The sequence below is a fragment of the Moschus berezovskii genome, chromosome 20, assembly GCF_049115385.1.
Source record: "Moschus berezovskii isolate FMDL1 chromosome 20, NW_MosBer_1.0, whole genome shotgun sequence".
NCBI classification, from domain to species: domain Eukaryota; kingdom Metazoa; phylum Chordata; class Mammalia; order Artiodactyla; family Moschidae; genus Moschus; species Moschus berezovskii.
The window spans coordinates 22,521,739-22,547,791 of NC_142479.1; the positions used below are offsets into that span (position 1 = coordinate 22,521,739).

The following is a 26,053-nucleotide window of genomic DNA, read 5'->3' on the forward strand; positions in this document are numbered from 1 at the left end:
AATGACTTACTTGGCATAATTCTGTGCTGTCTTAATTCTACTCATAAATATACTTGGAAAATTTTAAGATTTAGATTAAATGAATTTAAGCTTTATACCTGTGGTCTGGTGAGATTATATTGAAAACATAACCCCATTTACAGAAGACAGAACAAATTAGTGATTTGTTTTCTGGAGTAAAATATACTTTACTAATACTAGCAACTAAACATTGCAGAATTTTGTTATGGTGATAAACTTGCTCTTCATTCTGTGTCTTTTATATGTCAGGTTTGTGTTACATTTAAATTAGCAAATTCTAAAACTGGCTTCGGAGAAGGCAGTGGCAAGCCACTCCAGTACTCTTGCCTAGAAAATCCCATGGATGGAGGAGCCTGGTAGGCTGCAGTCCGTGGGGTCGCTAAGGGTCAGACACGACTGAGCGACTTCACTTTCACTTTTCACTTTCACACATTGGAGAAGGAAATGGCAACCCACTCCAGTGTTCTTGCCTGGAGAATCCCAGGGAAGGGGGAGCCTGGTGGGCTTCCATCTATGGGGTCACACAGAGTCAGACACGACTGAAGTGACTTAGCAGCAGCAGCAGCAAAACTGGCTTGAACTTATACTAATTTTTAAGAGTGTGTGTGTATATGTAGGTGAGTATTAACTTTTTGGAATCAATGGTGTTAGTTTATTCAGACTAACTTTTTAATTGTCATAGTAGGGAACTAACTCTACAACCTGTCAGTCCAAACAGAGTTCAGAGACCCTCATACTTTCTGGGAGTCTTACGTTAATTTTTTTCCTTTGAACTTTAGACTGAGAGTAGAATTGACTATTTAAAACAGACTCTTAAGAGGGCTAGGTAACAAACTGTCTGAACCTGAAAGAGACATTTAATTGCCTGTTTTTTGGTTTGTTGCTTTTCTTCTTGGTAGTAGGAGGAAGTGTTCAGATTCTTGGTAATTTCTTGGTAAATTTGTGGGTGACTTGTTCCAGGTGCTGAAGTATCTAAATAGACTTGTTTTTTCCACATGATTTATATTTTGTGTTTAGTAGTAACACTATTTCGGAGAAGGCACTGGCAACCCACTGCAGTACTCTTGCCTGGAAAATCCCATGGATGGAGGAGCCTGGTAGGCTGCAGTCCATGGGGTCGCTGAGTTGGAAACGCCTGAGCAACTTCACTTTCACTTTTCACTCTCATGCATTGGAGAAGGAAATGGCAACCCACTCCAGTGTTCTTGCCTGGAGAATCCCAGGGACGGGGGAGCCTGGTGGGCTTCCGTCTATGGGGTCACACAGAGTCGGATACGACTGACGTGACTGAGCAGCAGCAGCAGCAGCAGTAACGCTATTTGGAAATTAAATTGGTTGGGCGAGGGGTGGAGTGGAAAACATTCAAATAAGTCACTGTTACATCTCCAAGATAGAAGTTGATCTCTGGGAAAGATGGTCCAGATTTTACCTGGGATACTTGTTTTGTGGCAGTACATATTTAAGGTAGTAAGTTCCCTTCAGCCTCCTTAAAGAATTTAAATTCAACTGCTTAACAGCTCTCATCCCTCTATTAAAAGGCCATCGTTTTACTTTTCTCATAATTCTTTTCTATTTTTAATGTTATTGTTATTTTATCACATTTCTTAATGCTTTCTTATGTGTGCAGATGGTGAGTTTTCTTAAATTAGATTGTATTAGTTATTGTCCTGTTCTATAAAAAGAATAAATTGAAAAAGTTTTCAGAGCCCCATACAGTAATACCATTATAGATTTGTGCCTATGTGTCTGCACTACACAGTTAAGCTGTCAACCCTTGCCCTCCTCCCCAAAACACCCCCTGTATATATGCTCCGACCTCTTTCACGTAAAGAATAAAACATGTAATTAACTAGGGGTTGGGGAAGAAACAAAGGAAAGTTAAGTCATTCCCAAATATGGCTTCCTTCTGAATCCTGTTTCAAATCCCTTGGTTTCTTTTTATAAACAGGACCATAACTCTCACAATTGTTCAAGTCTGGTTGTGGTTTACATATTGTGTGGGATGGGGATAACATTCTTCATTTTATGGAAGAAGTTTTTACCCATGTAGTAATTAAGGAGGGTTGTGGTACAAAGCTGTATGTTTTGTGTCCTGTCCCATCCCTCTCTCCACCCCCACTCCTTTAGTAGCTTATAATTTTTGTTCTGCAGGAGCCAAATTCTCTGAGGCTCAGGAATGGAGTTTTCCTTGGTCTCTAAGGGCTAATATGAATTAGACAGCCTAGTGTTAGCTGTGGGCATTGATCTCTATTAACTTAAACCTGGTGTGCTGTGATTCATGGGGTCACAAAGAGTCGGTCACGACTGAGCGACTGAACTGAACTGAACTTAAACCAAATCACTTTTTGGATTGTGATGGGTCTCAAATTTTAAGTGTAAACCTTTGCATCTGACTCAGTGAACTCTTTAACACGCACAGCACATTTCATCCTCTTTTACTAAATGTTTGCTGTTTTAACTGGTTGAAGCTTGAATTTTGTTCTTACCTTTCATATATTAACATCTGAACCATCCTCCTCTGTCTTCCTCTCCTTTTCTGTCGCACCTCTACTTTCCCTTTGTGTCTTGAACCAATACAGAGTAGCATGCACCTCTCTCATGTGTTAGTGGTACAAAGTAGAGTTGAAGTAGATCCTCTTCCAAAGAAGTTTCCACAAGATATATTTGAATGGGGAATGGCTGCCTTTTAAAAAGTAGACGTTTTCCCCATGTGCTTGAATCAGATTTTTTTTTTTCCTGTGTACCAACCATTAAGTTTATGGGTAAGCATTCTTAATTAAGTATGAAGGTTACAACTTATTTTTCATCATTAAGGGAGCTGTTCATTTTTAGTTGGGATTTAAAACTCTTTGGAAGTCATACTATCTGTGTTTATTAGAGGTGATAGTTTTTGCTTCACCTTTAGGTGTAGATTGCTCAGTCTCAGCTCTTCAGTGGTTGCAGCTCTGTCAGTATGACTTCTGTAGATGTTATTAGTTTCACACTAGGACCATTTTGTTTGGAAGTTACAGATTTTGCTGCAGAGATTGTCGATCTAGCTAGATACTAATTTATCCTGAGCTTTGCTTTCTTAGTGATTCATAATTCTGACTTTTGTTTTTAGCTGGGAAAACTCTGCAGATATTTAACATTGAAATGAAAAGTAAAATGAAGGCCCATACCATGACTGATGACGTCACCTTCTGGAAATGGATCTCTTTGAATACGGTTGCTCTTGTTACGGATAATGCAGTTTATCATTGGAGTATGGAAGGAGAGTCGCAGCCGGTGAAAATGTTTGATCGCCACTCTAGCCTCGCAGGGTGCCAGATTATCAATTATCGAACTGATGCAAAGCAAAAGTGGTTACTTCTGACTGGCATATCTGCACAGGTACCATTTTTCTAGTTTTTAATAAAGAAAAGGTCTCGAGAATTTATGTGCTTGAAATGTAGTTTATTTTGAAATTGGATCTTCTTTGCCAGTCTGACTTTTTTTTCCCCTTTTATTAAAAAAAAGAAATAAAAGTTGCTGATTTAATGCCCTTAAATACTGTCATACAGCTTGGAGTACTCTTAGCAAGGTGTTTTTAGGTCTTCTCTGCCGGTTGAGGGAATGAGTTTGAGTGATTTGGGATTTACTGTGGATATTTACTGCAGAATGAGTACTTCTGTACCTTTCTTTTTTTAAAAAAAGATAGCGTAAAGAGATGGTTGTTTGTGAGGCACATTTTAAACATTCATGTTAAGCTTTAATAGAATGTTTGCAACTAAATTTTAAATTAAGAAGTATCAAATCTACATTGAGAGAAAAGGAATTGTAAATCCTTCTAAAGATGATGAAGTGTTTTAATTATTTCACTGATTATTGTATCTGGAAGTTACTGGTTCGTTGGGACCCCAAACTTTATTCTGCTTGATCTTTTGTAGCAAAATCGTGTGGTTGGAGCTATGCAGTTATATTCTGTAGATAGGAAAGTGTCTCAGCCCATTGAGGGACACGCAGCTAGCTTCGCACAATTTAAGATGGAAGGCAATGCAGAAGAGTCAACGTTGTTTTGTTTTGCAGTACGGGGTCAAGCGGGAGGGAAGGTAAGTTTTGCCTTTGGAAATGGTTTTAATGAGAATTTGCCTTTTGTCTTTCTGTTACTAATTAATTTGCTATCTGCTTTCAAAATAGTCTTCTCCTCTCTCGTTAATTTGTTTTTAACGTTCAGATTTGTGGTGACTTAATTTCTTTAAATTCTGTTTCTGGTGATACTTGTCTAAAGTGAATGTTTCTTAAGCAACTTGTTTGTATTTGCTGTTTATAGATTTTATTTCATTGCCTTTACCAAAGGCTTTCCTGTGCATTAAGAATCACTAGGGTGGTTAAAATGTACATTTGTGTGCCTTCCATCTGGAGAGTCTGATTCAGTAAATGGAGCTCATAATGTGCATTTTAAATGCTGTAGATGACTAGATAGAGTGGACCACAATTTCAGTGCCATTGCCTTAAATCAGAGCTTCTCAACCCTGACTGTATGTTGAAATCACTTGGACAAGTTGAAGTGCTTTGTAGGGTTCTTAGTTGCAGACAGCAGAAACAGGGTATGGTTGATTAGGGCATAGATTTTAATATTGAAAGTACAGTGGGTAGTTTGCATTAGCTAAGAAGGTTTAGAACCAAGCTGGGAGAATTAGGAGGAATGAGGGAGAGTGGGCAGCAGCCAGAAGCCCTGGCACAGAGCTCTGAGGCCCTGCTGCTGCTGCGATTGCTGCTGGATGCCCGCTTGGCATGACTGCCCCTGAAGACGTGGTCTGACTGCTCTTCTCATTGCCATAGCAGGCTCTCTGAAGGCTTAATATATTTTCCATGCTAAGTCATCTTAAAAAACCAAGATAGAGATTGCTTAAAATACAGCACTCAGTTATCTGTAATCTGGGCGGGAACACATGTACAGAGGTAGAGTTCTCCCTAAAAGTTCCGAGTAATAATCCCTGAACAGAGGAATGTTCCTACCAGCCTCTCAATAGGCCAAGGATAGAAAATACAATTTAGATATTTAGATCTGAATTGTTGAATTTTAAACAAAAAACCATAGACATTAGAAATTAGATGCACTAATTAAGACATAAGGCTGTGACATTTTTTGAAAAGTCCTCCTAAGAAAAAACCTTGTATTTTTGTAGTATCAGAAAATCAGTTTATAGGTTCTTGAGCCTACTTGATATATTGTGCTATATATTTCATAGTTGGCCATGGTTCTTTTAAGGGAAGACAATTTTTTCAGTATGTCTAGTCATCCTAATTAAGGATGAGACCCTGTAACTTTCATATGGTTATATATCTTGGAAACCGAGTTAAATTTTAAGTCCATTCCTCACATGACTAACCAAATATATAGTACTCTTCCATTGACGTTATTTGCTCTCTCTTGCCATTGCTCGCTGATGTACAGCATCAGATATTTTAAACCAGAATGTTCTCATCCAGATTTCTGAGGTGTATGTGATTAGAGTGACTACTCACGTTGGGTGTATACTTATCTGTACTTAGAGTAGGTGTGGGCAGAGAAGAATTTAATAACTTCAGTTAGATTTCTATTTGGAAAATTTAATTATAATCAAAAGCCATGAGAATGCCTTTTTGTGGGTATTGTTTTACCATTCTTAATTTAAGGTAGATTGAGATGTGGTTGAGCTATTCAACTGACTTTTTAAAATTTTTATCTTGACGTAATACATATTATTCATGGGAAACTGCAAAGATAGTATAGAGAGATCCCATGCTCTTTTCCTAGTTTACCTTAATGGTTACGTCTCACATAGCTATTTAGTACATTTGACAAACCAGAAATTGACATTGGTACAATTATATAATTGTGTCATTTTGTCATGTATAGATTCAAGATACATACTATTCCATTACCACAAAGATTGCCTTCTTGCTACCCCTCTATAGTCACAACCACTTACTGCTAGCTCGCCATCTCTAACCCCTGAAAAATCACTAATTTACTCTTCATTTCTGGAATTTTGTTCTCTTCAAGAATGCTTTATAAATAGAATCATATAGTATGTGATCTTATGAAGAGTAGCCATTTTGTGTGTTTCCACTGTGTCTGAAAGTTCATTTTATTACAAGAAGTGTTCCATGGTATGGTTGTTACCATATAGTTTAATGTTCACCTATTAGGACATTTGGTTGTTTTCACAAATAAAGCTGCTATGGTCCTTTTTAGCAGTTGATCATAAGTTTTACTTTCCTTTTGAACAGTTACATATCATTGAAGTTGGCACACCCCCGACAGGGAACCAACCATTTCCAAAGAAGGCAGTGGATGTTTTCTTTCCTCCAGAAGCACAAAATGACTTTCCTGTTGCAATGCAGGTATTTTAAGCAAAACAAAGGAACTTAAAATTTGTCCTCTAAACACGAGAAATTAAAAAAATAATACTGACGGTATAATTTACTGCCTTTACTCAGAAATAGTGAAACTTTGTAAATACTCTTTTATGTAATATATAAATTGGGTTATCCCAGGTTCTTCAAAATTATGTTTTCTCTTTTATATAGTTTATTAATATCCTTGTGTTTTATGTAAGAGCTTGGGACATTGCATATTTGAATCTGCAATAAAAATGAAGAAACCATAAATACTAAATTTTTCATAAAAACCTTGTCAAAATCCTAGAATTTTACCATCTCTAAAATGGAGTGGGACTAAATTTTCTGAAGTTTTTATTTTCTTTATACAGATCAGTGAAAAGCATGATGTAGTATTCTTGATTACGAAGTATGGTTACATCCACCTCTATGACCTTGAGACTGGTACCTGCATCTACATGAATAGAATCAGTGGAGAAACGATCTTTGTCACTGCACCTCATGAAGCCACAGCTGGAATAATTGGAGTAAACAGAAAGGGACAGGTAAGGACACCTTGAAAATCAAATTAGGTAATAAAAGAAAATAGCACTTACTACAGTTAGCCTTTTTCCAAAAAGTAAATGATAATTTTGGATGTCAGAAAATAATGTATATCTGAAAATACAGATGCATATATATATTATATACTACTGTATACAGTCTCTCTTTCACACTGTCTCAGAGAGAGGAACTGTTTGGCATACAGTATAGCCACCTAAGGATCGTGTTTGTGTCTCCTTATCAAGAGAAGTGACTCTTCATGCAAAGAAATAGTGTGACATCTGACAGATTGTATACTTTTTTTTGGCTGCACCCCAGGGCTTGTGGGATCTTAGTTGCTTAACCAGAGATTGGACCCAGGCCCAAGTAGTGGTGAGTCCTAGGGCTGGACCACCAGGGGATTCCCAGACTGTATACTTTTTATAGGGTTTTTCTTCCTGTAATCTGTAAAATTCAGTATCAACTACAAGGAAAAGAATTCTTCCTATGTCTTTTTTCTCACCTCTTTAATTATTACTGAATGTTTAATGTGGGAAGGTGATACGTTACAGTAACTATGATAGGTTCAGTGGGGTACTTGAAAAGTTACCCAATTAGCTGTTCTGACTTGTAACATTTGACAAACCTCCTCACACCACCTAACCCAACTGATTTTTTTTTCCTGTGTTTTAGTGCTTTAATGTAATTTAAAATATTATACCTGGAAATATCTTTTTTCCCTAAAAAAAAAAAAAGGTTAAATGTTATTGACCTTTCCTTCTGTTTGTTTTCCTCCAAATTAGTGTTTTTCTTCAATAGTAAAGAAAGCAGATAGTTTTTTTTTTCCCTCCTTTATTGATTTTCAGAATATAGTGTGTATCTGAAGAAAGAAATACTGTAGAAAAGGGATTCTCTCCCTACTTATCCATCCTCTCCATCGGTTCCACACCTGCTTAGGTGCTTCTGCTTTATGTCCCTAGATCTTAGGGAGCCCTCCCCGTGGCACTTATCACAATGAGTTACAGTTGCTTGTGTAACTACTTCGTCACTGTTCTTCCTTAGGAAAGGGGCTTTTGTTTAATTGTATTTCTGCACTAGTCAGTGTCTGGCAAAAAGCCACTTTAAAAATTCAGTAGCATTCATTCATTGGAATGAATGTGTCTTTTGGTGAGCTAGATTACTGATAATTTAATAATCATGAAGTTGTTAAGCCAAAGATAATTGTTTTAACTAAAATATCCTGAAAATTTTACCATTATATATTTAATATTCATAACTTTGATTGTTGATTGTTTCCCTTCCCTTCTCTCCACAAGTTTTCTTTGCCAACTGCTTTGAATAAGATGAATGTTCACAATAACCTATAGGGCTCAGGGCTTTACTCCTTTGATCAGAGCCAACTATAGCTGGACCCGACCCAATGCCCTGGAGGACTGAGTATGGTTTCTTTTGGTTGCAAAATTAAAAGTGATCAAGATGACAGTCTGAACTTGGTAGAACTGAATGCTTCAGAAGATACAAGAACCTTCTTTTTCCCCTGTATGTCTTAAGTACTGGTTTCTGGAACTCTGCTAATACAATCTAAAAATGGATAAAGATGAAACTATGGATTTGGTATTTGGGGAAGATTACAGAAAGTACAGCTGGAAGTGGGTTTGTTCATCTTCCTTATTTTTCCTAGGAAGTCGTATTAAAGATGTCATTAGGGGGAATAGAAGTAGTTTATAAGCTGGGTGTATACCCAGCTCTGGTGTTGGGCAGAGGAACGGATGCCTGGTGAAGGACTCCTTTTCTCTTTGGCAACTGACAGGAATTCAGCTTTTAAGCAAATAGATTGGCATTCTGTGACAGTGACTTCCTAGGGGGCCTGAGGGGAGGTGATTAACTGTTCTTCTTTACTGGTGCCACGTTTATTAAGCATCTACTGTATACCTCGCGATATGTAAGGTGTGTAAGGATGCAGTGGTCCTTGTCCTTCTTGAATATATAATCTGAACTCTGGGAATGTAAATGTAATTAAAATTATTGAAAAATCAGAGTTAAGAGGAATGTATCTTAAACTTCTTCCAGGTGAGCCCATGCCATATTAAGAATGGATGGTAGCAAAGCAATTAGAGTTTGGACTGTATGAGATAGGGAGTTATTTATATTACAAGACAGCTCTATTTTCAGTTCAGTTCAGTTGCTCAGTCGTGTCCGACTCTCCGCGACCCCATGAATCACAGTACGCCAAGCCTCCCTGTCCATCACCAACTCCCGGAGTTCACTCAAACTCATGTCCATCGAGTCGGTGATGCCATCCAGCCATCTCATTCTCTGTCGTCCTTTCCTCCTCCTGCCCCCAATCCCTCCCAGCATCAGAGTCTTTTCCAGTGAGTCAACTCTTCGCATGAGGTGGCCAAAGTATTGGACTTTCAGCTTTAGCATCAGTCCTTCCAATGAACAGCCAGGACTGATCTCCTTTAGGATGGATCTCCTTGCAGTCCAAGGTACTCTCAAGAGTCTTCTCCAACACCACAGTTCAAAAGCATCAATTCCTCGGCGCTCAGCTTTCTTCACAGTTCAACTCTCACATCCATACATGACCACTGGAAAAACCATAGCCTTGACTAGACGGACCTTGGATGGCAAAGTAATGTCTCTGCTTTTTAATATGCTCTCTAGGTTGGTCACAGCTTTTCTTCCAAGGAGTAAGCGTCTTTTAATTTCATGGCTGCAGTCACCATCTGCAGTGATTTTGCAGCCCAAAAAAATAAAGTCTGATACTGTTTCCCCATCTATTTCCCATGAAGTGATGGGACCAGATGCCATGATCTTAGTTTTCTGAATGTTGAGCTTTAAGCCAACTTTTTCACTCTCCTCTTTCACTTTCATCAAGAGGCTTTTTAGTTCCTCTTCACTTTCTGCCATAAGGGTGATGTCATCTGCATATCTGAGGTTATTGATATTTCTCCCAGCAATCTTGATTCCAGCTTGTGCTTCTTCCAGCCCAGCGTTTCTCATGATGTACTCTGCATATAAGGTAAATAAGCAGGGTGACAATATACAGCCTTGATGTACTCCTTTTCCTATTTGGAACCCGTCTGTTGTTCCATGTGCAGTTCTGTTTGTTCCTGACTTGCATATAGGTTTCTTTAGGAACCCCCAATTGGTTTAGCAGCACCCCTTAGTCTTCTCTTTTCTGCCCTCTTTTTTTTTTTTAGTGGCAGCAAGAAAGCAGCCATCACAGTTTTATTACTTTGTCATTCAGTAGTCATCAGCATTAAACATATTTAGTATCTGATGCTTGTGTGAATGCATTGCAACTGTTCATTAGATCTTAAATTGCAGGTTCTCTCAGTATGTGTGGAAGAAGAAAACATAATCCCTTATATCACCAATGTCCTACAAAATCCTGATTTGGCTCTGAGAATGGCTGTACGTAACAACTTAGCTGGTGCTGAAGAACTCTTTGCCCGGAAATTTAATGCTCTTTTTGCCCAGGGAAATTACTCAGAGGCAGCAAAGGTGGCCGCTAATGCACCAAAGGTAAGTAGTTATGAAAATGAAAATTGCCATGTTTGGATTGATGCCAGTGTGCTCTAATACTGTTACAAGTGGAACCGGCTTCCCACAAAGAAGTGAGTCATTTTTTAGGATATGTTTTCCAGTAGAATGAGTTACTTCTAGATTTACTTTTCTGTGCTCTAGATTTGGTTAACTTTTTAAAACTCAGACTGTTAGAATGATGTGTAGATCTTACAGGCTCTGATTTACATAGATGTAATAATATTTACTTAGTTGGATCTTATGATAGCTATTGATTTTATATCTTAAAGATTAAACAGATCTTGTACAATTCATGATACGAAGAAGAGTTGTCTGAACTTGACCTGAATTTATCCTTATCAGTTTTGTATTGTGTTGGACTGAATTAATACCTTACTCCCTGTCTGGTAATGAAATTTTTACTTAACCTAATGTGAACCTGGAATAATAGTTGTAACTATCCTCCTACACATTAGCATTATGTTTAGGTTGATATGTTTCTGATTCAGAATAATCTCATAACATGGAACCAGAAGTGTGACAGACAGTGCCTGAATCTTTACCATTCAATATGTTAAAAAGTTGAGATTTGGTTTCAGTAGATGGAATCATGCCTTTAAAATTGACTTAACAGATCCATGGAGTTATTAGTGTGATATTGAATCATCTTTAAAAGGAGTCTTTAACATTTCTGTTTCTTAAAGGGAATTCTTCGTACCCCAGACACCATCCGTCGATTCCAGAGTGTTCCAGCTCAGCCAGGTCAAACTTCACCCCTACTTCAGTACTTTGGAATCCTTTTGGACCAGGGCCAGCTAAACAAATATGAATCCTTAGAACTGTGTAGGCCTGTACTTCAGCAGGGGCGGAAACAGCTTTTGGAGAAATGGTTAAAAGAAGATAAGGTATATTAACTTACGTTAACATATTTTCACTTTGATTAAATACCACGTTAGCAAGTTAAAAACACAGGCTGTGCCAGGACATCTCCATCCATGATTCATTGTTTGTAGGAATGGTGAAAGAATAGACACTGCATGAGAGGCATAGATGTGTTTTCTTTTGAAAATGGGTTATTTTTGTGGCATGTTGAGGGTAGCATATCTTTATTTTAAAAGGGAATCCAGGATTACTTGCTTGGTGGTTAAGCTTAGCATGAGACACTTTGCATGTTCGTATTTGTCAATACGTATAAACTCATGGGGACCTAAGAATGTACTCCTATCTCCCACATCCCACACTTGGGGTACCCGGTAGTTTCAACCATACAGCATTGTGTCTTCTTTTAGATCTTCCCAAGTATCAAAATGGTGGTATCTGATGCTAGTAACCGGTTTAGGTGTGGAAGGGAAATACGTTATACACAGCGTTGAACTGGTTAACAAGACAGCAGGACTGTCTGATTAGCAGTAATATAGATTCCCAAACATTTCACAGAATGTTAACTGGCGTTGCTGCTGCTGCTAAGTCACTTCAGTCGTGTCCGACTCTGTGTGACCCCATAGACGGAAGCCCACCAGGTTACATGAAAAATATTTAACTTATTAGTTTCTTGAAGTTATTTAAATATGAATATTTGAAAACTGTTGTTAACCAGCTTTCTTTACTGTGGGATTTCTGTATCCCTTTTATATTCCCTTAGTAGTTATGAGTTTCTTCTCACATAGAGCATCTAATAGTATTATGTTTTATGTGTATATTATGGAAAATGTCGCCTTTGTAAGACAACTAATGAGTTTAAACAACCCATTAGTGACGTTATTGCTTTCATAAAGAAAGTGAAAGTGAAGTCACTCAGTCGTGTCCGACTCTTTGTGACCCCGTGGACTGTTGCCTACCAGGCGCCTCCGTCCGTGGGATTCTCCAGGCAAGAGTACTGGAGTGGGTTGCCATTTCCTTCTCCAGGGATCTTCCCAACCCAGGGATCAAACCTGGGTCTCCCGCATTGGAGGCAGACGCTTTAACCTCTGAGCCACCAGGGAAGCCTATGGTATTGCTTTCATACCACTATAGAAAGCCTCGTGTCTTAGGTCAGTGTCAAGAACTGAGGTGGTACTATTTTATAGCACTCTGGGTTGTAAATAACTTTTAATGTTAGACCTTTCAGCTTTAGTGTATGTTGGTAGTATTTCTACAATACTAATGCTAAGTCCTTGTTTCTTGACCCAGCTTCTGGCAGTCTTAGAGGATACTGGAGGATAGAACTTCAGAATTGGGATGCTTGGACAGGAGTCTGCTGAAGAATAGTTACTAGCCACATAGTACTTGAGGTCCGTCCTAATTGTTTAAGATCAGGGAGGATGATAACAACCAAGGTAACCGAGTTGACCAGTATAACAATGTAAGAGCTTTTTGGGTATCATTAGCTATTTTGGTGAATGGTCATGTAGGATTCATTTGTGGTAAAAAGGACACTGGTCAACTCTTCATTAGTATATTCATTTGAGGGTATAGACTCTGATAGAACGTCTCATTATTGAATATCAGTGATAAGCGCTATTCTTTTGACATACTCATAAAATAGAAAGTCAACTCTAGTGTGTAAAGCAAAGCTCCTTTAGAGATGCAGTTTTCCTGATTGAGCAGCTTGGGCAGATTGAATGGCACAGAGGAATGTGTCTGCATGTATACCACCTTAAAATTCTAAGATTTTTATCTTTTTGACTTTGTGAAATTAGTTTCCTGCTTTACAACTTTAAATGCAAAAGTCAAGAAGATAATGAAGCTTGGGTCCTACAGATTATTCCCTAATTTTAAAGTGGTCTTTATGGTAAACCTCAGCTGGCTTTTGAATATCAGATTTTCATTTGATAGCAGTACATTAGGAGCTGGATAATTCTTGTAAAATTGAGACCATCTGGGACTGATACCTGAATATTCTTAATAGTGAGAAGCCCAAGATTCTGCTTCTTAAATATTTGTACACCTAACAAGATAGTTGGTAGAATCTGTACATGTGAAGTCTTGGTGGGTTTTTATCCTTAAGTAGAATATAGAATGTGTGGAGAATTCTACTGAGATTCTGCTCTGAATATAAAATCAGAAGTCTTTATAACAATAACTCCTGCATATGTATAATACATTTTGGGACAACTGGGTAACTAAATGCCTGTCATATTAGTTATTATTTATAGTGGCAGTAGTAACAACTGCTTATTTATAAACTAGCTCATGGGTTGCTAAACAGTCTTTCTCCCCTCTGGACAGCTGGAATGCTCTGAAGAACTGGGAGACCTTGTGAAATCTGTGGACCCAACACTGGCACTCAGTGTGTACTTACGGGCTAACGTTCCCAATAAAGTCATTCAGTGCTTTGCAGAAACAGGTCAAGTCCAGAAGATTGTTTTATATGCTAAAAAAGTGAGTTCAGTGAAACAAATTCTGAATATAAATTCATTAAAACATTAAGAGAAATTATCCTATAGTCACTCTCAGTTTTAATAGTAAACTTCCTTTAATTTTTATGATTACTTGGGAAAGTATAAAGTACTAGTATGGTTCTCATTTACAGAATCACTTTTCAAAAATGGAGACAGTTACTCTTGCATGGCATTTAGAATTTAAACTGCTAGGGCATGTTTAACTTATTAGAACAAATTTTTTCATGTTCAATGAGACTGAATAAGCTGATTATAAAAATTTATAGCTATTTGTTCAAATATATTATCACCAAGATCAAATTGTCTATATAAACCAAGATCAAATTGAGCATCTGTTAAAACTGAATTTGTACTTTCACCAGTAGTTCTGTAGTAAGATTCTATTGTAGAAGAAGCATTTATTTCCCATGGGGGTGAGGGGGACGCCCATTGCTTTTGGTTTGTTTTTGTTCTGTGATTTCTTCTGTCTTTTAAAGTTCATTATTGGAGTATAGTTGCAGAAAAGCCTTTAAATAATGTAAAAGTGGAACTCTGCAGCAGGGCTCTTACATTTTTGTCTGTTTTTAGGTTGGATATACTCCAGACTGGATCTTTCTGCTGAGAAATGTTATGCGTATCAGTCCAGATCAGGGGCAGCAGTTTGCTCAAATGTTAGTTCAGGATGAAGAACCTCTTGCTGATATCACCCAGGTGAACAATTTAAAATGTATCTTGTAGAAGTTAATTTATGTAGAGAATGGGGGCTGGGGGGTGGGATCTGAGTTTAAACAACCTGGAGAAGAACAGGTTAACTTTTTTATTTGTAGAACTTAGAACTGTGTTTATTTATTTATGTGTATAAATTTCACCTATGTTACCCAAGAAAAGCAAGTTGTAGAAGAATGGACAATAAGATACCATCTATATATATATATAGCTTTAAAACATGAAAAACAAATCCCACCTCATTTAGAGTGATACATGTATTAAAATATGAAAAATATAAGTATAATAAAACATAAAGGCTAGTCTCTGCCACTTGGTGAAGGGAGAGAGAAAATGCATATATGAAGTGGGAATCAAGTACTCTTTCATTTTTATGCTTTTGTGTATTTTAAACAGTTCATCAGGGACTTCCCTGGTGGTCCAGTGGTTAGGAGTCATGCTTCCACTGCACGAGGTACAGATTCAGTCCCTGGTCAGGGAACTAAAGTCTGGCATGCCATGTGGTATGGCATGCACGTGTGCATTAATCAATCAGTCATCAAAATTTTAAATTTTGTAGTTTATATTCTGCTGCTATATAGTATCTTGAAATATTTTATGGTGGTTTTTACTAGCACTAAAGTAACTACAGAAGATAAAACTTATGAGGTTATGTTATCTAAATAATATTCTTTAAATTTGGGATTTGGTCTGGTAGTGTTTTATATAGGAAGAAAGAGACAATGTTTAATTTCCTTTCACTTACCTATATTGTCAACAGTATCATAAAGTAGTTTTTAAGCATCTTAAAACAATTTCCCTTACATCTTTTTTGCAGATTGTCGATGTGTTTATGGAATACAATCTAATTCAGCAGTGTACTGCATTCTTGCTTGATGCCCTGAAGAATAATCGCCCATCTGAAGGTCCTTTACAGACGAGGTTGCTTGAGATGAACCTTATGCATGCACCTCAGGTACATGTTTTCATGCATTTTATAGCAACATCACTGTTTTTCTGCAGCTGTTATTCAGAGCTTCTTAGATTAAGTTGTTTGAAGCTACTGAGATGCCCATTCCTCATTTTAGAAAATTTGGCTAAAATTCTCTTTGTACTTTCTCTTCTTTGTCAGTCCAGTATTGGATCTTTAGGTGTAATCTGGATTTGGAGTTACTGATATAGTTGGAGTGGTAAGATAAACTCATCCTTTTATGGTTTTCTAGGTCGCAGATGCTATTCTAGGCAATCAGATGTTCACGCATTATGACCGGGCTCATATTGCTCAACTGTGTGAAAAGGCTGGCCTCCTACAGCGTGCATTAGAACACTTCACTGACTTATATGATATAAAGCGTGCAGTCGTTCACACCCATCTTCTTAACCCTGAGGTATTTCAGTGTCTTACCTATTAGTTACCATTAATTGGTATACCGAAAATATGTTTGTGTAACCGAATGATCCATTAGATTTAATATTATTTCATTTACTTATTTATTTTGTCCTCTAGTGGTTAGTGAATTACTTTGGGTCCTTATCGGTGGAAGACTCCCTAGAGTGCCTCAGGGCCATGCTGTCTGCCAATATTCGTCAGAACCTACAGATCTGTGTACAAGTGGCTTCTAAGTATCATGAACAACTGTCCACTCAGTCTCTGATTGAACTTTTTGAATCTTTCAAGAGTTTTGAAGGTAATTAAAAGTTAGAGTTGTTTTAAATGACTTAAGATAGCCAAAAGGGTTGTAGGTCATGGGTTATTAATGGTCATAGGCTATTGAAAATTCTTTCTACAAGCTTATTTTGATGGAATATTTTAAGTTTTATTGTCAATAAATATAGTCAGGCATCGTCTGTGTCAGGTTCTAGGGACATGAAGTGAATAAGACTGTGTGGATATATTATAGGTCAGTTAAAGGCAGAATCTTAACATACAGATATATGTAATAATAGCTTTGTCATATTTGAATAAGATGAAAATACTAATGATCGGGTATATAATGATCATGTTTATATTGTCTGACTTTTGTAATGGCAAATCATTCTAGCTGAGGAGATTTTGTGACTTGTCCCTGTAGCAGGTTTTCTTAATCTCAGTGCTATAGACATTTTGGGGCTGGATGATTTGTTGAGTTGGAGGGTATGTTGTTGTATGCCTGCAGGATATTTGGCAGCATTGCTGGCTTCAGTTCAGTAAATGCCAGAAACATCAGCTCCACCAGTTGTGACCACTGAAAATGTCTCCTGGGAAGAAAACCATTTCGTCCACAGTTGAAAAGCACTGTTGTACTGAGTACTAATGTGATCACTGTCAGTGGCTTTTAGGTTCATTAGCTAAACATCTGGTCTCTGCTTAACTTTTCCTCCCTCTTTTTGTTGGACTACTCAAGACGGAATAAGAGATTTCTACATAATTTTCTTAATTTTTTCAGTTCTTATGTTAACTATGTACTACATTTATACTGTTCATTCAGTACGTAATCACCAGCCACATGTGGCTGTGTAAATAAAAGTATTAAAATTGAATGCAATTAAAACTTTAGTTCTTCAGTCACACTAGCAAGGTTTCGGGTGCTCAGTAGCCACATCTGGTTATTGGCTGCTGTGTTAGATAGTGCTGATCTTAATAGAGTATTTGCATCACTGCAGAAAATCCTGTTGGACAGCACTGCATTAAATTCTTTTTAAGCTACTTTTGTGTGTTTTCTATTAACTGCATATATAAAAGCACCTGCTGTAGTGAACTTCATCCAAAATTTCTCATTTGGAATATGCTGTGATAATTAGTTTTGATACTAGTTAGCTGTCTCCTATTTCTCAACTACCATTAGTAGAAACATTGAGTTTTCTGTTCTGTAGGGATTAAAGTATAAATCCATTTATTGAACTGATTAGTGGATTATTTAATATTGAGCTTTTTGAGCAACTAATTTTTATTTGGGAGTGGAGTGTTTTGTGTGCTTGTTTTTTTAAGTTTGGTATAGTTGACATAATGTTTTTTAATTGCTTAAGTATTTTTTCAGGTCTGTTGTTCCCAAAGGTACACCTGTGCTTAATTTCGATTATTTCTTGCTTTAAGGTCTTTTTTATTTTCTGGGATCCATTGTTAACTTTAGTCAAGACCCAGATGTGCACTTTAAATATATTCAGGCAGCTTGCAAGACTGGGCAGATCAAAGAAGTAGAAAGAATCTGCAGAGAAAGCAACTGCTATGATCCTGAGCGAGTCAAGAATTTTCTCAAGGTAGGTGGTTTTGAGTAGTGTATTTTCTGGTTGGCTTGAAAATCAGCAGTCCTGCAAGGGTTTGCTCATAGTTTCAAAATTTTTTTTTCCCTAAAAGTGAAATTCTTAGAATCTCAAAATTGTGTACTGAATGATTTCTTCCAAATTTCATACTCTGTGGTTTCCTTTGAAATAAGGAAATTGGTAAGTAATATTTAAGAATGACCATCTGTTTAAGTGAAGAGAAAAGAAATCACTATCTTTAAGGAATTTCCTTTCTTTCACTTTAATTTTAGAAGAAAATTTTTGTTAAGTGATTGTAGACAGTGTTATTTTAGAATATCGCTTAGACACTTTTTGAATATTAAGGTCAGCTTGTCCTCAGTATTCTTTTAAGGGGCCTGTGTATGCAAAGGGTTCCCCACTGTGTAAAGGAAATAGGTTTTTCTCTGTCATCAATTAACCTGATTCTAGAAATTAAATATTAATCATGCACAATTTATAAACTGAAGGCACAGTCAAAGAGAAAAACTACAGCTTTGTGAGACACAAATTTGGTTATGGAGAAGTAGAACTGCCTGTGTTGGAGTGCAGAATAATAGTTTAAAGATTCTTAGGTCTTTAAGGCATACCTAGCAGCAAGGGCAGTTTATTTTATTTAATGTTTAGCTTTGTCATACCTACTAATTACTTTGTGGGGAAAATAAGACTTTAACATTGGCAGTCATTTATAAAAATTAGGAAATTATAGAACATTCAGATCCCCATATATATATATATATACGTTCAGTTCAGTTGCTCAGTCATGTCTGACTCTTTGCGACTCTACGGGCTGCAGCACACCAGGCTTCCCTGTATATTACTAACTCCCGGAGCTTGCTCAAACTCATGTCCATCGAGTTGGTGATGCCATCCAACCATCTCATCCTCTGTCGTCCCCTTCTGCCTTCAGTCTTTCCCAGTGTCAGGGTCTTTTCCAGTGAGTAAGCTCTTCGCATCAGGTGACCAAAGTATTGGAGCTTCAGCTTCATCATCAGTCCTTCCAATGAACACTCAGGACTGATCTCCCTTAGAATGGATTGGTTTGACCTCCTTGCAGTCCAAGGGACTCTCAAGAGTCTTCTCCAACACCGCAGTTCAAAAGCATCAACTTTACACTTACATTAAAAATATGTTAAATGATTTCAAAGATTGTATATAAAGTTCTTAAGTATTTTTTCTTTTGGAAGAATTTTAGGTTGAAACTAAAACCAAAATGTTCATTTTGTAAGTTAGTAGGAAAAACAGGCTTTTCTTACTCCTACAGTGATCATTTTTAGATAATCTATAGTTGTATTAACTGATTCTTCTTTTGAAGAACTTGATACCTAGATTAAATAGTTAAATCTTTACGAGTTTTAGTGTAATGATGTAAAATGCTGAAGTTGCCTTATATTTTAGATTAAAAAATAGAGTGATAGAATATGAGTTCTCCTTTAAAGTAGCCCATAAGCAGGATGAAATTCTGTCATTAGCGTTATTTGACTTGTACCCTAAACTTGTGGAACTCTCATCTTGCATAGAAAACATAAAACTGTTCTTCAGACCCATGCCTCTTGCTACTTTTGATCTTATTTTCCATCTTTTTTCTTTTCCTGGTTTTGTTTCAACCTCACTGGCCTGCTTGCTATTCCTGTAATTCCCCAAAACCTCTCCTGTCCCAGGGCGTTTGCTTGCCCTTTGCCATTTCCCTCACAGACCTTCCTGACCTGCTTCTGTAGCTTCTTAGAGATTTCTAACCAAATGTCCTGAGGAAGGAGGTCTCAGATTACCCTCCTCCCATCTAAAATAAAACCTGCCTGTCCTCACTACCCCCTTATCTTGTTCTCTTTTCCTTATTAACACTTAATATTGTCTCTTCCCACCAGGATGTAAGTCTCTTTGGGGAATGCTTACTTTGTCCCCTGATATATCTCCAAACTTTGTATTTAAGAAAACCTGAATTTGTTTATGTATTTGCCATTTTGATCCTAACGTCTCTAATGGTATCTAAGGAGCAACCTTTAAGTAAAATTTTAAAATGTTAAAAGCATTATTTTTATATATGAAATCATGTGCAAATTTAGACAATTGAGAAAGTATCCCAATTTTTCTACTTTTTTCAAATTTAAATTTTCTTTGCCAATACAAATAAGTTATCTTTCACAGCAGAAATCTTAAACACTCATGCATGAGACTAGAATATCTAAGTAATCTTGGATTACTTGCCAAGTATGTTTTATCCCTAAGTGGTAAAATACAGTAGGTAATACTTTATATGTGTAGTAAACAAGATAATGATTAAGTGTGTTGATGTTTGTTTTGTAGGAGAAACTTGCCCTATTAAAAAATCTTCTGCATAGGTAGATCAAACACTAATGATTGTAGCAGCTGTTAGTACAGAGTTTCCATGGTGCTAAAGGACTTTTCTTGATGTAAAAAATCTGCAGCTGGACTTCCACTTCAGATTTACAGCCATTTTGATTTTTTTATTACTATTTTACAGGATTTCTTACAACTCCAAGGTTTAGTGTTTCCTGAACACTTTGTAGACCAATCTTCAAATTATTTATAATTGGGTGGCTTATATGTGCTAGACTTAGGAATTTTATTCTTACCTTGCAAATAATGTTCTTAGTGGCTGTCGTTGAGGAAAGTCCTGTCCTGCTTAGTTCTCCTTTAGTAGACTGTCATAGAGGAATCATTTATTGAGAAATGTTTCACTGTGTGTAAATGAATTCCTGATGGAAACTGTTGTTTTTTGTGCTGTACCTTATGTCTATGGAATGTAACAGGACATGTATCAGGTAAATGCCCAGTACAGGTATCACCTACCTGTCTATAACATCTGTGTCAGTCTGTAAGTAGGATTATAGCTTGGTATTTGTAATGGTAAAAGCAGTTGTCGATCTAAAGATGATTTAAATGCTTTTTTTTTTTTTGTAAACCTTTTTTTTTTAAATAGCAACATGTGGTGTATTTAAATTCATGGCCGTCACCATCATGCTGCTCCTTGTAGGATTTATTATAACAGTATTAGAAGCTGGCCATATAGATTGGAATGGGGAGGGGTGTTCTTAAAAAGTCATCAGTTTGAAACAAATGAGAGCCATATATGCCTAATTTTGACAATGTGAGTATAGCTCTTAAAGCAACTACAAATTCAGTTGTTGCTGTTAATGAAAGTCCCGGTGTGATGATTTTATATCCTGAGTGCTGCTGGAGGCTTATAAATCTTGTTACTCTTTTGATGTAAAGGGTGTATGTGGGAAGGACCCAGTATTTTGCTATGACTCTGGCTGCAGTCCATGGGGTCGCGAAGAGTCGGACACGACTGAGCGACTTCCCTTTCATTTTTCACTTTCACGCATTGGAGAAGGAAATGGCAACCCACTCCAGTGTTCTTGCCTGGAGAATCCCAGAGACAGGGCATCCTGGTGGGCTGCCGTCTGTGGGGTTGCACAGAGTCGGACACGACTGAAGTGACTTAGCAGCAGCAGCAGCTGGATATTACTTCATAAACATTCATGGAAACTGAGTTGGACGCTCTCCAACTATTGGGACATTTCTTTCTTTAAAAGAAGAACCAATTTTATGTGAGCCTTTCCCACAAGTGTGGAACCGATTCTCATTTTACACTGATAACCTCACAGAAGAATAAAATTAAGGTTTCTTTTTTTCCCCTCCAGGAAGCGAAGCTAACAGATCAGTTACCACTTATCATTGTGTGCGATCGATTTGACTTTGTCCATGATTTGGTGCTCTATTTATATAGAAATAATCTTCAGAAATATATAGAAATATATGTACAGAAGGTAAGTAAAACTTAGATAACTTGAAAATATAATCTTACAGATTTTACTTCTCACACTGGACATCTTCATCCTTTTGAAACCCTGTGCACAGTAAGAGTGGTGTGCTACAATGGCTTTCAATTTTTTTTTCCATAGCAGAATCCTTTCTTGGATTAAAATTTTACATGCATTCCAAGTATGTAAAACAGAACAGAACTGCAGTAGTTGAAAAGTTGAATGGCCTACGTCCTACTCATCTGATAGTCCCTGATGTAGAGGCCTTAGCCTCCAAAGTACAGTATTAAAACCATCTTAAATAAAGACATTAGAAACTTTGCATTCTCACTCCAGAAATAGAAGGGCAGTTTTGCTATGATGGAGGTCTTTTACCAGATAATATTTTCAGTCATTCTGTTCCTTTCGCTTCTTTGGACTTATTCCTCCTTAGGAGTAACCAAGGCAGACTTCCTACTAAATTCCTTTGTCTAGTTTCAAATTTAGAATCCGTTTATTACTGACTTTTAAAGCAGATTGAAGAGGAAAATGTGGGGGGTTTTGTTTTTTTCTAAGAACTCTTTTCAGTTTTCTTTCTTAGTAACATAATGACATTCTTTTTTTTTTAAACCATAGGTGAATCCAAGTCGACTGCCTGTGGTTATTGGGGGATTACTTGATGTTGATTGCTCTGAAGATGTCATTAAAAACTTGATTCTTGTTGTAAGAGGTCAATTCTCTACTGATGAGCTTGTTGCTGAGGTTGAAAAAAGAAACAGGTGTAGTACTGTTTTCATCTTCACAAGTAGGATAAATTATTAGTCTCTCCTAGCATGGTATTAAATAGAAGTATAACCTGTCAGTTGCCTAAAACTCCTCAGTACGCATGGATCTTAATTCCCTAGAGATACCTAATTTAGAAGTGATAAGCTAGCTGTAACTTGCTGTATACAGCTGTCATTAACAGGTAGAAGAATATCTGTTAATCTAGTCATTTACCTTTTTCTGATTTAATTGGAGGATAATTTCTTTACAGTATTGTGGTGGTTTTCCCATACACTGACATGAATCACCCATGGGTGCACATGTGTCTCCCCTTCCTGAAGCCCCCTCCCAACTCCCTCCCCACCTTATCCCTCAGGGTTGTCCCAGAGCACCAGCTTTCAGTGCCCTGCTTCATGCATTGAACTTGCACTGGACATCTATTTTACATATGGTAATATACATGCTTCAGTGCTGTTCTCTCAGATCATCCCACCCTTGCATTTTCCCACAGAGTCCAAAAGTCTGTTCTTTACATCTTGTGTCTCTTTTGCTGCCTTGCATATGGCATCTTTACCGTCTTTCTAAATTCCATATATATGCATTAGTATGCTGTATTGGTATTTCTGACTTATTTCACTCTGTATAATAGGCTCCAGTTTCATCTACCTCATTAGAACTGACTCAAATGAATTCTTTTTTAGAGCTGAGTAATATTCCATTGTGCATATGTACCACAACTTCCTTATCCATTCGTTTGCACATGGACATCTAGGTTGATTCCATGTCCTAGCTATGGTAAACAGTGCTTCAGTGAACATTGGAGTGCATGCGTCTGTTTCAGTTCTGGTTTCTTTGACGTGTATGCCCAGCAGTGGGATGGCTGGGTCATATGGCAGTTCTATTTCCAGTTTTTTAAGGAATCTCCACACTGTTCTCCATAGTGGCTGTAGCAGTTTGCATTTCTACGAGCAGTGTAAGAGGGTTCCCTTTTCTCCACACCCTCTCCAGCATTTATTGTTTGTAGATTTTTTGATGGTGGCCATTCTGACCAATGTGAGATGATGTATCACTGTGGTTTTGATTTGCATTTCTCTAGTAATGAGCGTTCACCTTCTTTTTGCATGTTTATAATTACATTAAGTCAAACCACATAGCTATGTGTTTTTAATGTAAACTATGTAAAAAGCCTCCTTGTAGATACGATACCTAGTAACTAATTCCTCTCTGGTAAAAATTATCAAGTATGACAAGAGAAAAGCATTCCCTGTGTAACTCTGGGTTAAACTTGTTTTTCAGTTGAACCTTGATATGAGTTAGGAATTTCCAATAGAAGAGAACATAGTATGAGTGCTTCTGATACTTATATCATGAAGTCTTTTTTTAGCCAGGACATTTTGTGTTCACAAAGTGCTGTCGTAGTAAATGTGGTTAGTGGGAAGTAATGGGGTTAAGTAGGAAGTTCCTCTAGCAATGAAACCATCTCAAGAATAGGGTTTAATTTTAACCTGAGTTGGTACTAGTGTTCTACTAATGGTAATCACTGAATTTATATCTAAATGTTTCAGAAAATGTTTGAAAAATTCTGCACTGAAGGACAATAGAGATGTAGAATATAATACTGATTTTTATTTTTTTAAAGCTTGAGACTAATTTAAAGTGATTATGGTTGTATAGTTGCTAAGTTGTAGCCAACTCTTTTGTGACACCATGGACTATAGCCTACCAGGCGCCCATTTCCGTGGATTTCTTGTAACTATTTAACATGTTATTTAAACCATGGTAAGAGTGTTGGTCATCTGGACCATTGGAACATAAGCTATAACTTAGCAAAATCATGGCCCTTGGTGGAGTGATTGATTTTTATGACTGCTAGAATTTTAAAGCTAGAGCTTCTAAAGTGACCAGATTTTGTTCCCAGGATGTGTTTATGGTACTGCTTCTTTTGGCTGTATATGTCGCATGTTAATTGTGGTAAAATTAAAAGGAACCTCAGATAATCTGGCTTGTTTTCTCCTACCATATCTCTGTCCTACTCCTAAACAACATTACTCAAAAGTCCAGCCATTTGCCCCGTATAAAAAAGAATAATCTGTGAATCTGTAGTCTCTTCTCTGTATCCTTTCTAGATAATGTAGCAGATAGGTCTGGGAGCGTATGAAAGATAGTCTTATATACCTTCTGTGTAACATTGGACAAATCCTTTAACCATCTCTGAGTCTTAATTTCTCAGTTTCTGATAGGAATGTTGAGAATTCAAAATAGGGTATGGAAAAGCACTTTATAGACCATAAGGTACTTACATAGCATGTCAAGAGTGTGCTATTTATAATATAGTATGTGTATATGTGGGTTTTTTGTGTGTTTCTTTTCCTGTTTTATTTTTTTACTAGATTGAAACTGCTTCTGCCTTGGCTGGAGGCCAGAATTCATGAGGGCTGTGAAGAGCCTGCTACTCACAATGCATTAGCCAAAATCTACATAGACAGTAATAACAATCCAGAGAGGTTTCTTCGGGAAAATCCTTACTATGACAGTCGTGTTGTTGGAAAGTATTGTGAGAAGAGAGATCCGCATCTGGCCTGTGTTGCTTATGAGCGTGGCCAGTGTGATCTGGAGCTTATCAATGTGAGTACTGCCGGCTGAATGCATATGGAGAAGGCAGCATTTTTAAAACCTGTTATATAATGTTAGACTAGTGAATTTTGAGTTTCAGAGTGGTTTAAGGTAATATGGAGCATTTTTGGAAGATTCATGCTTTTTTTAAAAAGCTTTGCTGATAATTATGAACTTAAACTGGGCAAAGTAGTTGATTAAGTTTATATTCACCCATTGACATTTACGCCCCCTGGTTTTATTACAGATGTTCTCATAGACTCATATGTACATACACATGTATATATCTTTACATGTACGTGTATATGTATAGGCACATCTAAACTTTTAACCTTATGAGAATAAATTGCATACCTCATGGACTTATAACCCTTCAGTGTGTATTTCCTAGGAATAAGGGTATTCTCTTTCATGACCACATTATGGATAGCAACCTCAGTCAATCTGACACTGGTAGAATACTGTTAAAAATCTGTTTCATTCTGATTTTGTCAATTGACCTGAGAATGTCTTTTAAAAGAAAATTTTCCCGTTAGTCTAGGATTACATACTGCTTGTACGTGTCATATCTTTCATGTCTCTTTTAACCTGAAACAGTTCTTCAGCCTTTCTTTGTCTTTTATTGACAGACATAATTGTAAAAATATTCTTTTTCTCTTTTTTTTTAATTGAAGGTAAAATTCACATAACCTTAGCCATTTGAAAGTGAATAATTCAGTGACAGTTAGTACATTTACTGTGTTGTGTAATCACTATATCTCTGTTGTTCAAAGTTCTTTTTCCAAGTTTTATCACCACACAAGGAAATCCAGTACTCACTAAGCAGTTGCTCCACATTCCCCGCCTCCTTCCAGCCCCTGACAACCTCCAAACTGCCTTCTGTCTCTCTGGATTCACCTATTCTGTATATTTCTTATTAGTGAAAAATCTCTTAAAAAAATATAATGTTCTTCACTTTGAATTTTTCTTATCGTTCCTCCTGATTAGATTTAGATTGTATGTTTCCATCCAAAATGCATTACTTAAGTGATGTTTTTCTTATGCTGTAACATGCAAAAGCACCTGATGTCCTTTAGTCCTTCATTTTGGGGGTCACTTTTTATCAAGTTGTCAGCTTCTCCATTGTAGAAATAAATTTCCCCTTAAGTAGTCTGTGAGGTGACAGTTAAG

At 37.0% G+C, this 26,053-nt stretch overlaps 1 protein-coding gene across 4 annotated transcripts in view; it reads left to right on the plus strand.

Moving 5' to 3' along the window:
• Window positions 1-26,053, plus strand: part of CLTC (clathrin heavy chain) — a 71,416-nt gene that overhangs the window by 24,946 nt on the left and 20,417 nt on the right. For all 4 annotated transcript variants that reach the window (XM_055399796.2, XM_055399806.2, XM_055399779.2 and 1 more), the window contains exons 3-17: window positions 3,125-3,393; window positions 3,930-4,091; window positions 6,259-6,372; window positions 6,741-6,914; window positions 10,222-10,419; window positions 11,124-11,324; window positions 13,627-13,779; window positions 14,367-14,489; window positions 15,322-15,459; window positions 15,707-15,871; window positions 15,991-16,171; window positions 17,557-17,720; window positions 21,407-21,532; window positions 22,142-22,284; window positions 24,661-24,895. In XM_055399796.2, the coding sequence (XP_055255771.1) occupies window positions 3,125-3,393; window positions 3,930-4,091; window positions 6,259-6,372; window positions 6,741-6,914; window positions 10,222-10,419; window positions 11,124-11,324; window positions 13,627-13,779; window positions 14,367-14,489; window positions 15,322-15,459; window positions 15,707-15,871; window positions 15,991-16,171; window positions 17,557-17,720; window positions 21,407-21,532; window positions 22,142-22,284; window positions 24,661-24,895 (2,546 nt within the window). The remainder of the gene's footprint in view (window positions 1-3,124; window positions 3,394-3,929; window positions 4,092-6,258; window positions 6,373-6,740; window positions 6,915-10,221; window positions 10,420-11,123; window positions 11,325-13,626; window positions 13,780-14,366; window positions 14,490-15,321; window positions 15,460-15,706; window positions 15,872-15,990; window positions 16,172-17,556; window positions 17,721-21,406; window positions 21,533-22,141; window positions 22,285-24,660; window positions 24,896-26,053) is intronic.